Source organism: Amia ocellicauda, chromosome 7 (genome assembly GCF_036373705.1).
Source record: "Amia ocellicauda isolate fAmiCal2 chromosome 7, fAmiCal2.hap1, whole genome shotgun sequence".
NCBI classification, from domain to species: domain Eukaryota; kingdom Metazoa; phylum Chordata; class Actinopteri; order Amiiformes; family Amiidae; genus Amia; species Amia ocellicauda.
The window spans coordinates 10,969,886-10,986,845 of record NC_089856.1 but is presented as its reverse complement, the minus strand read 5'-3'; the positions used below and the strand labels follow the sequence as shown (position 1 = coordinate 10,986,845).

General features: G+C 43.5%; 1 protein-coding gene across 1 annotated transcript; it reads left to right on the top strand.

The window, feature by feature from the left end:
* Nucleotides 1-5,904: 5,904 nt before the first annotated feature.
* Nucleotides 5,905-13,188, top strand: LOC136752761 (intermediate filament protein ON3-like). The gene is made up of 9 exons (XM_066708344.1): nt 5,905-6,658; nt 9,924-10,132; nt 10,582-10,642; nt 10,738-10,833; nt 11,163-11,327; nt 11,782-11,907; nt 12,029-12,249; nt 12,447-12,499; nt 12,709-13,188. The coding sequence occupies exons 1-9, from the start codon at nt 6,071-6,073 to the stop codon at nt 13,023-13,025; spliced, it is 1,836 nt and encodes a 611-aa protein (XP_066564441.1). The 5' UTR covers nt 5,905-6,070; the 3' UTR covers nt 13,026-13,188.
* The last annotated feature ends 3,772 nt before the right edge of the window (nt 13,189-16,960 follow it).

The following is a 16,960-nucleotide window of genomic DNA, read 5'->3' as shown; positions in this document are numbered from 1 at the left end:
TTACAGGACACTGAGAAATTGATACACGCATTTGTTACATCTAGATTGGATTACTGTAATGCCATTCTGTCAGACAGCACAAAGAGAGCTATTTCTGCAGTTCAGTTCGTCCAAAACGCTGCTGCAAGAATCCTAACAAAAACGATCTTCCAGCCAATGTAAGAGATGACCCCTCTGTCTTAGCCTTTAAATCACGTCTGAAGACTCATCTGTTTAGTCTCTATTTTTCTAGCCCATAGTGCCGCCGGTGCGCCATGGAAATGCAATTGCACAACTGTCTTTGGAAATGTCCTGCACTGCATGACCGGTATCTGAGCACGACTGCCTTCTTGTCTTCCAGCAACAGACCCCTCTGAGGGTCCAACGAGGCACATCGTCCCCCACCATGGAAGTCTGATGAGGCACAACCCACCCCAGAGGCACCTCACCACAGAGGGCCAACGGGGCATCCACACCCAAGGTCTGACGAGCCATCGAAACCCAAAGTCTGTTGATGGTCCAACCCCCCACCCCCGATGGCCAGCGAGTGGCCTCCTCCAGAGGGAAGAGCACAGCCAGCAGCACCGATAATGAACTTTCTGATCTCCTTGATGCTGTAATAACCATACTGCCCGGAGGGGAGGCAACCATTAGGCCTAGGCCCTAAGCTGTGGACCCCCAGAGATTCATTTTCTCCTACATGCCATCCATAGGAGTTTTTTTGTTTTTCTCTCCTCCGTACCTAAATGGTTTATTTACTTAAATGTTCACTCACTTTATTCTAGATCATTTAAAATGTTTACAGGTCTATATTTTATTTTATTGTATTTATGTATTATTTTATTTTGCTGTACGTTTGTTGTATGTTCACCAGTCTGTAAAGCGCTCTGTGGCTACCCTGTGAAGGGCGCAATACAAATAAAAATTGATTGATTGATTGATATTTCTGCAGTCGGTAAAGCGTCTATACTTGGATTACCATTAACATAATTATAGCGATAATGAGGGATTACAAATATAATTAAAATATACGATTCTTCATGTAATTGATCACATAAAAATTAGCCTCTGTTTTAAACATTTTAATAGTTTTAATAGTTTCTAATAGTCATCAGGGCACATTTTATTGCAGTCCGATGCAGTCCTTTATCCAGCATGGGGTTTTGCGATCTTTTCAAATACTCTTAAATGTCTTTCTGCTCCAAGCAATTAATCCTGTGTGGCATTTTTCCACCGTGCATTAATAACTGCTCCAGATTAATCGTTTTCCCAAGGTAAACCCACACATTCCTTCTTTGCAAAAGTTTCTACTGCATCTCTTGCATCGAGAGCGGCCACCATTACTGTAGTTACAATTCCCAAATGCAGTGGCGTTGTGTTAGGGACGTCACAGTACGTGACCCGGACCTGTTTGGGACTCAGACAATACCATGTACGAAACTGTGCCACCTGAAACTAGTTTGGGCACAGGCAGAGGTGCAGCTGAGCCCTAGCGGAAACCCCCTGGCATGGCACGGCCACGCTGAGGTGCAGCTAAACGTGGCTAGTGAAAATAAGTTTATTTTCTTCAAAAACATGTTGAGGCCCCTCAGATCGAGAATGGGCCTGAAGCCTCAGTCCTTCTTTTGCACTAGGATGTATCCCAAGTAGAACCTTGGTCAGGAGTCCTCTGCACCCACTAGCTTGTTTCTCCCTCAACACAGAGATTTCCTGCGACAGAGCTCTCCCCCTTTCGGGGCATCCGACAGTAGTGGTCAGCACCCCCCGATGGCTGGGGGGCCAGAGTGGAATTGGAGGGCGTATCCATGGGTCATCGTCGTTCGCACCCAGGAATCCTGAGTGCAGGCTAGGCATTGGTCGAGTCTGGTCGGTTTGTCGGGGGGTGGTTGGGGTGGCGATGGCGGACACGTCCCTTCAGGGACACTCCTGTGGCTCCGCAGGGAGCTTTCGGGGATCACTTTTGCCCCTAGGTCTCCAGCCAGAGAGCCTGTTCTTTCCCCTTTGCTGCATCTGGCCCCTGCGTCTGAAGCTGCCTTGGGCACTGTTGGTCTGTGGCTGTTGTTGTTGTTGTGGGGGATTTTGCTCCTAACGCACTGTCTTCCCTGGTGTGTAGGGCCAATGGTGTGACTGGTGCAGGTCAGCATATTTTGAGGCCGTTTCCTTGGCCTTCACTGAGTGCTCAATGCTGAGGTCTACGGTCTCCCCAAACATCTGCCCCGGTGTAATAGGAGTGTCAAGTAACACAGACTTGTCGGCATCCTGCAGCTTGGCCTGTGTCAACCAGAGATGTTGCCACGCCACAACCATTGCCGACAAAGACCTGCCTCTTTCCTCAGCAGCATGTTTGCCTGGACCAGGCATGAGACACCCCCGATGAGAGGGAAGGGTCCCAGGCCCATCTGTTCTGCCCCCTCCGCCTCCGTGAACTTCACAGGCTTTTCCCTCGTGAGACCGTTCCTGGGTGCCTCTGTATTTGGGTTCCAAGGAACGTCCAGCGACTCTGCTGCCTTGCATATCAGCGCCTTAAACTCCATGCTACAAATAGCTCCGTCACTGAGCTAGCTTCCTCTGATTCCCCAAAGTGCATTCTCTGGATGGCTCCCTTTGCAGCTGGCTATCCTGAGCAGTAGTAGAAGTCAGACTGAGCACGTGCAGCAGCAGTGTGTGCTCTCCCTCTTCAGGTCTCTCGTGCTCTCCAGAGCGCAACTGGATTACAGTTTCTACAACCTCATGGGAGACCTGGACGCCTTTCTGCGGATGTGGGGGGTCGGGGCAGCCCTCTATGCCATTGACTTTGGACACTCCAACCAACTGATCATATTTATTTGAATCTTTTATTGGTAGCACGTGTGTAGTGTTTTTTTATTGAGGGTTTTAGAATAGGATGGGTTTTTATGTCGGGAGTATTTTTCATGTTTTTATGTGTTTCTAGTTTGTTTTTAATGTATTGTTAGTTTTCTTTTGTAAAATAAAGGTGTTAAAAATAAAAACTCTCTCTCTCTCTCTCTCTCGCTCTCTCTCTCTCTCTCTCTCTCTCTCGCTCTCGCTCTCTCTCTCAAATGTCATTATACGACACTTTTAGCACAGCATGCACGGCACGGTACCTTGCAGGCGCACGCCTCACCCTATCGCACACTGTTAGACACATCAAACATATGTCTAAACTCCTCAAATCTTAGTTTTTCGCCCCTTATTTTATTCATTAAACTAGAACCCCAGGACATATCAACAAGGTAATACTAAAATAGTAAAATAATAATAATTTTTGTGTGTATTTTATGAGGAGCTGAAATTAAACACAAACTCAGTTATACTGCATTATTATTATGTATTAATTCACTGTTATTATGCATTGATCATTTGTATAAACTGAAGAGACCTTGTAGAGCCCCCAGCTGTTTACAATACCTTGTTTGCATACTTTTTGCATTTGGCTGATTGGCTGAGTACTTCTTGTAGGAACAGAACAGAACATTTTTCTTGAACTCCTCGTAAATTACAACCGTGCTCAATTATATTGTAGATTTTGCTGACAGGTTACTGATGAACATCAATCTTCTCACTGAATGAAAACATTCACAAAAGTATACAAGAGTTCGCTCTTGTACTGTGCATGCAAGTATGTTTTTTTTCCCCCCCTCAACCTGGGTTTTATACCTATGCCAAACCCGGGCTTGTGGGGGTTGATAAATCATCCTGGTTGCCCAGGTTTACGGTGCCCCAGGTCCCTGGGCTGGAAACACTAGTTGCAATGACAGGCAATGCAAACTCTCCCAGCTCCCAATAAAGCCTGTCTCCTTCTCCCCTGCCAGTTGGTGTCACAGGTCTTGTAGAAGTCGACTGGTCGACTCGTGGGTCGACGAGAGCTGATACGTAAGATTTGGTTTAATTAGTGTTCATAGTGGCAGATCAACACATTGGGAGCAAAACATATAAAATAAATTATTATTATCAATATTTATGTTGAGATATGAGTGACTGGAAGGTTTCTGTAGTACAGGATTAAGTAAACTATTCCCTGTTTTGGGGGAATAAGGAAATGGTGGTCAGCACTGCTGCCTTACAGCTGTAGGGTCCCAGGTTCAAGTCCCAGCACAGGGTGCCTGCCTGTGTGGAGCTGGCATGCTCTACCCATGCCCACATGCCCCCCCAGCCCATCCAAATCACCATGTGTGTGCTGCCAGCAATGGTCTGTGTGGAAGGAAAGTTAGAAATTCTTTACTAATACCTGTTTTTCTCTATTGTATACTTAAGAAAGATAAGGTCAAGCTAGAAAGTCAGGCCAGAAGGTATTTTGATTTCAGTTTGTTATTTATAATGAGAATCTTGGAAGCAATGTCAAACAGTATGATTTAAGTGCCTGCTCCCTAATCCATGTGTTGATCTATGAACTCTGTCCTATAATGATATATATTCTGCTAACTTTTAAGATAACATAGTAATGACTTTCTGATTATAACCAGATCTTTGATTTCTGTGTATAAAAGCTCTGACTGTTAAAATGAAGGCAGAGCAGCTTTGGGATCTTCTTGATTCACTGTTCCTCTCCATGCTGCGTGTATTAAAAGCATTGCAACTAACGTTCCAACTTCATTGAAGATGATTGTTCTTCCATAACTGGCATCCAGCACACTATTACAGCTACAGAATATTCAATCCCATTAGTCTGCTGTGTGAAGCGCTAAAGCCTGTCAAACTGAACTACCCTTGATACATAAGATGTGACTGAATTGGCAAATCATGGTATGGAAAAAAATAATAAAAAATAAAATGGAATAAGAACACTATTTTTCCAAATGTATCTTTAGACAACATTGACCTACAAGCAGAATGCATCCTGAACACATTAACTGAGATACAGGTGTGAAGCACTGATGCTGAATTTCTCCACAAAATACAGACTCTAATTTTTTAAACTGGGAGTCATTCCAGTATCCCAGAGCGGTGGTGAAAGTGAATTTGCACAAGGGGGTCCTGAAAGCCAATAGACAATGCAGCCACCAGAGTAGCAACCCATGCAGTTCACATTTTTCAGCAGCACACAGCATCAGCAGGGAAATGTGTACAAACTCAAGGCAGCACTCTATGGGCCTGAGTAAGTAAATGTCAGCACTATCAGTTGGCAGAGCACTGGGAAAGAATGGGAATTTGGACAGAGTTTATAATTGATTCCTATAAGTATGTATAGACACATGGCTTGTGAATACACTCAGGGATAAAATGACAGGTAGACAGAAATTAGCTACAAAGCAACAGATTATTTATAAAATTATTATTATGATTATTATTATTGAGATGTGAGTGACTGGAGAGCTTGTGCAGCATAGGAGTAAGCAAACTCTTCCCTGTTTTAGGGCAAAAAGGAGATGGTGGCTCCACCTACAGGTTTACATCAATAGAAGTGTCACAGCACATTATTGCAGATACAGAATATTCACTCCCATTAGCCTACTGTGTGAAGTGCTAAAGTCACACACCAGCCTGTTTGATTTGGTTGCACGAAAACTGTTTCTTTGGAAATGTCTTGAACTTGAGCTTTAAAATGGTCCAGGATAGTTCTGAAGTAACACATAGTAATTGCAATAAAAATATAACTGAGATCTAATTCAAGTAAAAGGCTCAAATATCAGGATTTGACTTAAGCACTTCATTGTGTTCATATCTGACAAAAAGGTTTATTGGTCTTAAAAACAGCCCATTTGCAGGGTTCTAATTGTTGCTTAACCTGTATTATTCCAGTTAAGTGTTTGACCAGTCCAGGGAACTCCCAGCAGAAAAACATGAGAGAAAACTCCCTTTAATGCATGTTTTCTATTGGGGAGAGATAAAAAGAGAGGTAGGCACCTGAGAGGGGTGGAGGTAGTGTCTCAAACAGGAGGTGGACCCGCCCACTCTTGAAGGGTATATAGGTGGGGACCAAGGCAGGTAGCGGCTCAGAGGAGTTGATTCTCCTTCTTGTGATCGCTGCTGTTCCCTCCTCGCCTGCTCTCTCGTTCGAGGCGATACCTCTTTGGCTTATTTTACTATTATCATTTATCAGTTCTCAGCTTGACTTCGACCTTGCACAGGAAAAACAGCAACAGCAGCAAAAATGAGCAGCAGTCGTTCCTCTATAAGTTTCAGATCCAGCTCTGGGGGTGGGGGGGGCAGTGGCCGTATCAGCAGTGGCCGCGTCAGCATGGGCGGTGGCGGCGGTGGCGGCGGTGGTGGCAGCAGCGGGGGCAGTTATAGAAGCTTTACCAGCAGGTCCTTGGCTGCGGCGCCAGTGACTCGGAAGTCAAGCTACACTGTGTACTCATCAGGTGGTGGCTTAGGCTTTGGATCCGGTGGTGGTGGTGGTGGCGGCATCGGCCTGGGAGGTGGCATCGGCTTGGGAGGTGGCGGTGGTGGTGGCAGCGGCTATGGAATGGGCATCGGATTTGGCAGTGGCGGTGGCGGTGGCGGTGGCGGAGGCGGTGGCGGTGGCTATGGCATGTTCGGTGGTGGAAGCGGAGGCGGAGGGTATGGCATGTTCGGTGGCGGAGATGGCGGCGTCCCTCTCATCACCTCCGTGACTGCCAATCTGAAACTGCTGAACCCCCCGGACTTAGTTATCGACCCCAACATCCAGGTGGTCCGCACCCAGGAGAAGGAGCAGATCAAGACTCTCAACAACCGCTTCGCCTCCTTCATTGACAAGGTGAGTGCCCCCCCTTCCAGCTCCCTGTTGGCGAGGTAGAGACAGGAGATGCTTGTGAGTGGCTGGGTGGGGGGGGATTCAGAATATTGTAATGATCATTATTATGGAAGAAGGTGTGATGCTGTTTGGGGAAAATATAAATATTCAATAGAGAAATGGGTTAAAGTGACAAGAATTTAAACAGGAGTTGGGAAAGTGACAGTGTGACATAAGTGTGATGAAGACACAGGAATATTACAACATTACATTAAGTGCAGAGCAAATTAATCACTGGTGGTTCTCTTTTTTCATGTTGAAACTTTGAATTCTGGCCTATAGGATAAAGCCCAGTATTTCTTACTTTTTTCTGCTGTGCCCTGTGAAATGCCACAATCAGTTACAGCCTAGAAATACTGAGAAAGTCAAGGGAATGGGAATTGGATGCAGGATCTAAGCAACGCTGATATTTAGCGGGACATTTAGCTCACCTCTAGGCAAACCTATGCCAGAGCCACACCCAGCTCACAGAAGAAAAATAAAAAGCCTTCACATTGAGCCACACCTACATTTTATATATTTTTCATTATGACAATGAATGAATCTTTGGATTTAATTTAGTTTTTTAGTTATTTTTTTATTCACATTTGCCATCAAGTGAACAGAACCCGAAGCTCAGGCGATACCCGTCTCTTGCTTGTGAAACAGGACTGAGAAATGTAGCTGTAACAGCGAGAATTCAAGTTCCAAGCGCATTAATTCATATATAATGTAATCTGTGTGTGGCTTGCATGCTGAAGGGGATTCATTTCTGGTCTGCCGGTGAGGATAGTATATGCTTTAAACAATCAGAAGACAATAAATGAATGTGCTCTGTCAATTTTTTGGTGTCATTGGTTAAATCTAAATGCAAAAGTCTCTCCTTCAAATCCTCTCCTGCCAAACCAACCCCACCCTACCCTCACAAATCATGCAGTTAAAATGGAAGTCCAGGTTACCCGAGTACTGCCTCACCCTCTGCCCTGAGGTTCTGGTTACAGACTCCAGCAGTAGCTCAAACTGCACCAGTGGCGTGAATAGAAAGCCTTGTGTCACCCGCACTAGATATGTATGTTTTTCTGCCTTTCAAACCCAAATATCTGCTTATGCACATATTTGGGGTTAAAATCTTTAAGAATAAAAGAGTGAAATTAATTACACTGCCTTTGGTTTCAGTAATACATTATTAAAATAGATTAATTCCAGTACTGAGATGTTTGTGCAATAAATGCATAATTGTTAGTGTATATATATATATATATATATATATATATATATATATATATACACTAACAATATACACTCACCTAAAGGATTATTAGGAACACCTGTTCAATTTCTCATTAATGCAATTATCTAACCAACCAATCACATGGCAGTTGCTTCAATGCATTTAGGGGTGTGGTCCTGGTCAAGACAATCTCCTGAACTCCAAACTGAATGTCTGAATGGGAAAGAAAGGTGATTTAAGCAATTTTGAGCGTGGCATGGTTGTTGGTGCCAGACGGGCCGGTCTGAGTATTTCACAATCTGCTCAGTTACTGGGATTTTCACGCACAACCATTTCTAGGGTTTACAAAGAATGGTGTGAAAAGGGAAAAACATCCAGTATGCGGCAGTCCTGTGGGCGAAAATGCCTTGTTGATGCTAGAGATCAGAGGAGAATGGGCCGACTGATTCAAGCTGATAGAAGAGCAACTTTGACTGAAATAACCACTCGTTACAACCGAGGTATGCAGCAAAGCATTTGTGAAGCCACAACACGTACAACCTTGAGGCGGATAGGCTACAACAGCAGAAGACCCCACCGGGTACCACTCATCTCCACTACAAATAGGAAAAAGAGGCTACAATTTGCACAAGCTCACCAAAATTGGACAGTTGAAGACTGGAAAAATGTTGCCTGGTCTGATGAGTCTCGATTTCTGTTGAGACATTCAGATGGTAGAGTCAGAATTTGGCAAGAAACAGAATGAGAACATGGATCCATCATGCCTTGTTACCACTGTGCAGGCTGGTGGTGGTGGTGTAATGGTGTGGGGGATGTTTTCTTGGCACACTTTAGGTCCCTTAGTGCCAATTGGGCATCGTTTAAATGCCACGGCCTACCTGAGCATTGTTTCTGACCATGTCCATCCCTTTATGACCACCATGTACCCATCCTCTGATGGCTACTTCCAGCAGGATAATGCACCATGTCACAAAGGTCGAATCATTTCAAATTGGTTTCTTGAACATGACAATGAGTTCACTGTACTAAACTGGCCCCCACAGTCACCAGATCTCAACCCAATAGAGCATCTTTGGGATGTGGTGGAACGGGAGCTTCGTGCCCTGGATGTGCATCCCACAAATCTCCATCAACTGCAAGATGCTATCCTATCAATATGGGCCAACATTTCTAAAGAATGCTTTCAGCACCTTGTTGAATCAATGCCACGTAGAATTAAGGCAGTTCTGAAGGCGAAAGGGGGTCAAACACAGTATTAGTATCGTGTTCCTAATAATCCTTTAGGTGAGTGTATACAGTATATTTAAAACAATGCTAGATTTAACATGCAAGTCCCTTCCTTAATGCTGAGATTGTAAAACAGCATTCAAATTGGCATCAGTTTATGCCAAAAGCTGAGATGAAGGTAAAATAATTATTCATTTGTTAAGACTTCCTATACAAAAAGCAACTTAAATTGTTGGGCAAGTCAGGACGCTACTGTCTGAATAACTCAGTTTGGCTTTTGGGGTGTTGCCCTGTTAATCTTTTAGGATAGGAATTTTGGATTAAGTGCTGTGGAAAAGTTGCAACATGCCCCTAGCTGAGCATCTCCCCTTTCCTTCCATCGTACCACAATTACGGGACTGGGTAACGCCTTCTCCCTTGACATGCCTTAGCAACAGCCAATCAGGACAAAAAGGCAGAGATCAAGGGGTAATCGGCAGGGTGTGGCTTTAAACAGCTCTGTCTCCAGGCACCACCACTTAAAAAGACAGAAGTAACAAAATCAGATCCTTAAAAAAAACACAAAACCTAAACCTGAATCTATAAAGAAAAGCAAACAATATGTGGCAGGGCACAAAGAAGTCAAATAAGGGCAGATGTTCCAATCCAGCTCAACCCTAGATATCGTGATCAATGAGTTTTCCAAAAGACAAAAGAACAGGAACATGTGGAGGAAGGACTTGAGGAAGGAACTTAAACATGTGGTCACTTTGCACTAACCCTTCAACTCCGTCCTTATCTTTGAATTTCTAGGTGCGCTTCCTGGAGCAGCAGAACAAGATGCTGGAGACCAAGTGGAGTCTCCTTCAGGATCAGACCACCACCCGCTCCAACATCGATGCCATGTTCGAGGCCTACATCGCCAACCTACGCCGCCAGCTGGACAACCTGGGCAATGAGAAGCACAAACTGGAGAGCGAGCTGACAAACATGCAGGGGCTGGTGGAAGACTTCAAGAACAAGTGAGTCCCAGACACTGTCCCCATCCGTTCATCAAATTAACTCAATTGACCTTGCGTAAGCACCAGGGACTAGTCACATGCAAGAGACACACTAATTTAACACTATGTTAAAAAACACTGTTTGAGGTCAGCAACCTGTCTTTAGTCTCCTAGACAAGTCAAGTAATCTTTCTATGCCAGTACCGATTTTAATTTGCCTGGAATATTTATATGTACATTATATATATATACACACACACACACACACACACACACATACACATATTTTAAATCACTGATGGATGCCGTCAGTCATCAGCTTTCCCTATGGTAAAAGATGCCTAGTTTGGAAGACGATGTTATGTTACTGGCAATACCATAACAAATCACTACAAATCTTCTGCCAACTTAAAAACAGAAAAGGAAATAACATGTCCCCCACTGCCCCTCCCACCCCCGCACCTTGACAGGTATGAAGATGAAATCAACCAGCGGGCCTCAGTGGAGAATGATTTTGTCCTGCTGAAGAAGGTAAGAAATCTCTAAACAACGGTGCTTTGGGTTAGTATAAAGGTCCATGCTCTGCTGTTTCCTATTAATCCCATCTCCCCCTGTCCTTGTCTCAGGATGTTGATGGTGCCTACATGAACAAGATTGAGCTGGAGGCCAAGGCGGATGCCCTTCAGGATGAAATCAACTTCCTCAGGGCCATCTACGAGGAGGTGAGTTCATGCAGACTCTCTGAACCTGTTATTTTGGTGAAATCCCATTGCTTTAGCAGTCGGAGATCTTTACATATCATAAGACACCTATACACACCAAGAAGTGCAAAAACATTTCTTTAAATTATTGTTAGCATATGGCAATAAATGTTTCAAATAGGGCAATCAAGACTGCAATTGTCTGACATACGAGACTGATCTCCAGGTGATGATTGGAAATCAGGTGGGCTTGACTTTTTGGACCACCCCAGAAAGCATCAGCCTAAAACACATGTCTCAGTCTCTGAAAGCTGGAGGCATTTTGTGACATTAGGATGTTGCCTCTGCAGGAGCTGCGCGAGCTGCAGGGCCAGATCAAGGACACCTCAGTGGTGGTGGAGATGGACAACAGCCGCAACCTGGACATGGACTCCATCGTGGCTGAAGTGCGCGCCCAGTATGAGGACATTGCCAACCGGAGCCGTGCAGAGGCGGAGAGCTGGTACAAGGCCAAGGTGAGAGCAGCAGACAGATGGGGCTTCATGCCCTGTGTTCATTGGTTTGTCTCTACAATACAGTTCAGGCACTGAACTAGGAATTTCACTCCTGTATGGGCTGGGGTTTCTTCTTATCATTATTATCATCACGCAAACACAGCCATTGTGGTTACCCCTCATCTGGTGGGCTATTCCATCTATCAGGAGATTGAATCTCATACTTTGGATAGTCATTCCTGATCAGGCCTGATACATGACTCACAGGTAATACTGCACATTGTACTGCACACAATTTAAAATTAAATTACCTTTCACATAAATTGGCCCCGTAAAAAGAAACTGAAAACTACACATTTCCATAGAAAATCCCTTAGTGTTAGCAGCGCGGAAACTGTGTGGCTGTTACCCACCATGAGAACACCGTCCTGGTACTGAAGGCTTTTCTCCTATCCCTGTTTCCTGTGCATTTCAGTACGAGGAGATGCAGAGCTCAGCTGGGAAATTTGGGGATGACCTCCGCAACACCAAGCAAGAGATTGCTGAGCTGAACCGCATGATCAGCCGGCTGCAGAATGAGATCGAGGCTGTCAAGGGCCAGGTGAGCACAAGGGCACCATCATTCATAACCTTCTGATTGAGAAAATGGAAGTATGTGTGTGTGTTTGTAAACGCGTACAATGCACAACAAAGCTCACCTAGTTTCCATCTCTGTATTCCAGCGCGCCAACCTGGAGGCCCAAATCACAGAGGCTGAGGAGCGCGGTGAGCTGGCGGTGAAGGACGCCAAGGCCAGGATCAAGGACCTGGAAGACGCGCTGCAGCAGGCCAAGCAGGCCATGGCACGCCAGGTCCGAGAGTACCAGGAGCTGATGAACACCAAGCTGGCCCTGGACATTGAGATCGCCACCTACAGGAAGCTCTTGGAAGGGGAGGAGATCAGGTGAGGGAGAGAGAGATAGTCAAGATTGTCAGAGTTGGTTAGCAATATGATTATCAATCAAAAACACAAACAAAGGCATGCAACAGAACGAGATGAAAGCACCATGGCTGCCCACCCCTGGGATAGAACAACTGTTCTCACTTAACTGACCTCTCCAAGGTGCATGATCTAATTGTGCTGTTGATTTCCCTCGGCAGGCTGACAACTGGTGGTGGACCTACAACCATCCATGTGCAGCAGAGCACTAGCAGTAAGTACCTGCATTCTGAGGAGGATATGTTATATATATATTTCATTTATTTCCTTTTGCAGTTTTTCAAACTCTCTAAAAGTGCTCTTAATTCAGGATAAAGGGTACTTAATTGATCAGATTGATATTAATGAATTCATGAGTGATTTCCTTTCCATCAAGCTAAACTCTCTCTCTCTCTCTCTCTCTCTCTCTCTCTCTCTCTCTAGACTTCTCCGCCGGTGGTGGTGGTGGCGGAGGAGGATTTGGAATGGGAGGCGGTGGCGGCGGAGGCTTTGGAATGGGAGGCGGTGGCGGCGGAGGCTATGGAATGGGAGGCGGTGGCGGCGGAGGCTTTGGATTGGGAGGCGGTGGCGGCGGAGGCTATGGAATGGGAGGTGGTGGTGGCAGCAGTTTTGGAATTGGAGGGGGCGGCAGCAGTTTTGGAGGTGGTGGCGGCAGCAGTTTTGGAGGTGGCGGAATGTCATCTGGTGGATCCATCTCAAGATCGTCCTATTCCACGACCTCCTCCTCGAGACGTCATTAAAGCTGAGAGAAGTCCTCCCGTGTCTCTACATATCCGATGTTTAACCCACCCAGAGCTAGTGACACAGCACCCAACCCTGATCTGAGGCTGTTTGGGTGCTGTTGTCGCTGCCTTTCTTGTTATTTTAAGTGAAATGAATCAATAAAAACCCAGCTGTTCTATCCCTCTATCTATCTGTACTCTTGCTGACACCTACCTTACCCTTTAAAATTAGAAAACAGGAAAAGAAAAGAAAAAACAAGAGAAGAATTAATAAAACTTTCCATAAGAGGAGTTTTGTCTGCTCCCTCCAGTCAGTTCTGTCTGTCTTTCTGTCTGTTCGCCACAGTGAGCAAGCAATCCCTTATGGTACGTCAAGCTAGGAAAGGTGAGACTTAAAAAATATACCAAAGGTATAGAAAAACAAAACAAGTCTTGGGTGCTCAGAATGTGGCCTTTTAGCTGATGGTCACCAGTGCAGTCACAGACAAGCTTAGGGATGACTGCATTCCTCAGACTGTCCTCCAGCTTCCCCGAACAGCACTCTGGCTTTAATGGGCGATACCACAGACCTGTGTGGTACAATGCTGTTTTATAGTCGGGCGCCCATTTGCTTTGCGAGGGGAAACTGAGAGAGAGTCCAAAAATGAAACTGGTGCACCAAATGCTAAGAGGCAAGGAGAATGTGACACGTTAGAAACATCCCTTCCTTCCCTTTACTTCTGCATCCGCTGAGCCCGCTGTGTTTGTGACGATCGACTGAATGCAGACCCAATTGACTTCAAAGTGCGCCCAACTCCTCAGAGGTGGTTTGTAATGAAGTGGCAGCGCTGAGCCCCTTGGCTTTGACTGATCTAGTCTTTACATTCTGTTCACTGAGGTTGTTGTGAGTGCACTGTTGAAGACTAAAGAATGCACATAAAGAATCCTGAATTTTCTACAATTGACCCTGTAACAGCAAAACTGAAATAAATCTGAGTGCTTCAACACAACGTGTCTTGACTTTCACTTGTCCTGTCTTCCATACCAAGAGTTTGGGGTTTGTTGGTTTTTCGTTTCTTTTGTGTATTGGTATGGTACTAAGGATTAAGTTTGTTGTTAGGCTACCAAACAGAAAGTGAAGACAGATGAGAAAGTGAGTCTCCACTCAACTAGCAAATGTGAGCGATTGTTTGTAGCCTATTGACATAACACAGGTGGTGACATGCTATTGCGTATTGTTGATGCTAATTGTGTTACAATGCTACATTTCTTTAGTAGAATATCAATATTTTTTCTGCTTAATTATTTTTTGTTTGTGAATTCATATCACCGAAATGTATAAAGAAAAAATTGTGACTAAGACATTTGTGTATGAAAATGTATTTATGGCACAAAAACACATGACTAAATTGCATTTCACATTGCTCAAATACAGTATCTAGACTAAACATTGAATACAACATTGAATTATTTTAAAGAACATAACTAATGTAATGCACAGGCAGAGGTTCAAACCTGGCACCTGCAACACCAATCCCCTGTACAAGTTGTGGTCCCAAGTTGGAGCTCAACGCTGAACCACTTACCTGCCCGGGCACCATATAGTCCACCATGCACTGAAACAGTCAAATTATATAATAATTAGCCTATGTATAAATAAATCGACCAATATAACAATGTGAAAATAAATATTGCGCTCTCTACACATGAAATCGAGACCAGATGGGTGACGTCAAAGGTTTAGTTATAGGAAACAAGTCAAATTTAATAGAAAAACTACTATCGACAGAAAAAATACATTCAGTCTCGAATACTGTGGAGAGGAGAGAAACACAAAGCCTGACACACAGCTGTGTAAATGGGGAACTCCGTAGTTTATTTCAATCAGATGGTGGTAAGCCCAAAAACGAGTTTAGCAACCCAACAAGTATGTCATCAAGGAATCAGACAAGAGAAAATGTGGATTATGAGGTCAAGGAAAAGGTATTGTATATAAAATGTTTACAATTTTAAGTCAAAGTGCTACGTAACCAACCTGTCTAATACAGATTAAGCGCAAAGCGCTGGTTAGTCATGCATTTGCTTGCTATACATATGTATGGCTATGTACTGTCTGTAGCTTATGTATATACAATTAATATAGTTGTATAAATTTGTTGTTAGGCTATAGATTAAAAGCTATATTTAATTTACAGCTATATATTTATTTTGTGAGGATTTAGTTAAATATTTAATCAAATGATAAATATTTATTAAAAAAAACTGAGATTTAACATTTATTTAAGTATTTAAACAAACAAAATATTTATAAATGTGCAAAAAGCTTCTTAGGTATTTAAAAAAAAAAAAGGTAAATCTGTGAAAAAAGATACTCGGAAAGGAGTGTGCGCTGTTTTACATTTGGCGCCCATAAATACGTTACTATGAATTTCAAGTAGTTGCAATAGGTATTAATCTTGCATACTAGTTAGTACGCTGCTTTCAGTTCATTGAATTGACCTACTAAGACTATTATTATTATTATTATTATTATTATTATTATTATTATTATTATTATTATTATGTTTGATGCATTGTTCCCTAATTGCAGCCGGTGTCCTAATTGAATAATTGCCAGGTTGTTGCTATTTAAACTTGCTGTTATTTTAAGCAAGAGTCGCTATAACACAGACACGGGGCCAGTCTAGCAGTGTTGCTTTCTGCTGTTGTTGGTAAGCCTGGCTGCATCGCCCAAGTATTCTATTCTATTCTATTCTGTTACATCACATCTATATACTAGTATCCTAATATTGTCTATTTATTGGGCAAGATTGGGTGGCACATTTCGCATCCTGGTTGTGGTTGCCCAAGGTAAATGTTTTTTATTTTATTTTAGTGATGTTAAGCACTTGTATTTGAGATCTGAATGTATTCAATTGTTAATTGTATGTGTTTTTATTGTAGCGAGCATCAATCGCTGTTTTCACTATTGGGTTGTTTTTATTGTTTTTCTATTTTATTTTAGTTTGCACCATTTGGTTAGTTATTTTGTATTTGTACTGGCGTTAGGTTTTACGTATAGTTATATTTTACGGTCTTGTATTGTGATTAGTTTGTTCTGTTTAAACTATTACTTTCAATCATTCTTTTTGATAAAGATTTCTGCTCACCATGTCACAAAGGTCGAATCATTTCAAATTGGTTTCTTGAACATGACAATGAGTTCACTGTACTAAACTGGCCCCCACAGTCACCAGATCTCAACCCAATAGAGCATCTTTGGGATGTGGTGGAACGGGAGCTTCGTGCCCTGGATGTGCATCCCACAAATCTCCATCAACTGCAAGATGCTATCCTATCAATATGGGCCAACATTTCTAAAGAATGCTTTCAGCACCTTGTTGAATCAATGCCACGTAGAATTAAGGCAGTTCTGAAGGCGAAAGGGGGTCAAACACAGTATTAGTATGGTGTTCCTAATAATCCTTTAGGTGAGTGTATGTTTGTTATGAGATACACATATAGAGCATTGTGTTATTTTAACATTTTTTTGATATAATTTTTGTATGCTAAGTGCAGCGAAACATGGTTAACACATGTTAATATCGTGTATACTAGCAATGTAAACGTGATTGGTTTTTTTGGTATTACACTTATTTTATCTGAGCACTCCGGGCTTGCTTCTTACAGACCCGACGCTGCATGCGCAGAGCAATAAAAGCTGTTGATTTATGAAATGTCGTCCTGTCTGCTTTACGTGGGCCTGCACTGAGTGGAAATCAGTGCACACGAAAAGAGGAAAAAAAAAAGTTTCAACGCAGAGTACGAAGGAAGTGGGTTACACCAAGATCAGGCTGTCCTCAAAAACTGAGTATCCTGGCGAGAAGGGTAATAGTCAGGGAGGCCACCAAGAGGCCTATGTCAACTCTAAAGGAGTTAGTCTTCCACGGCTGAGTTGGGAGACACTGCATACTGCAACAATAACTCGGGTGCTC

Excerpts from the sequence above, each read along its gene's own strand:
- LOC136752761 (XM_066708344.1), top strand. The coding sequence starts at position 6,071 with ATGAGCAGCAGTCGTTCCTCTATAAGTTTCAGATCCAGCTCTGGGGGT. Across the intron at positions 10,133-10,581 it reads GTGGAAGACTTCAAGAACAA|GTATGAAGATGAAATCAACC; the intron begins GTGAGTCCCAGA and ends GCACCTTGACAG. Across the intron at positions 12,500-12,708 it reads TGTGCAGCAGAGCACTAGCA|ACTTCTCCGCCGGTGGTGGT; the intron begins GTAAGTACCTGC and ends CTCTCTCTCTAG.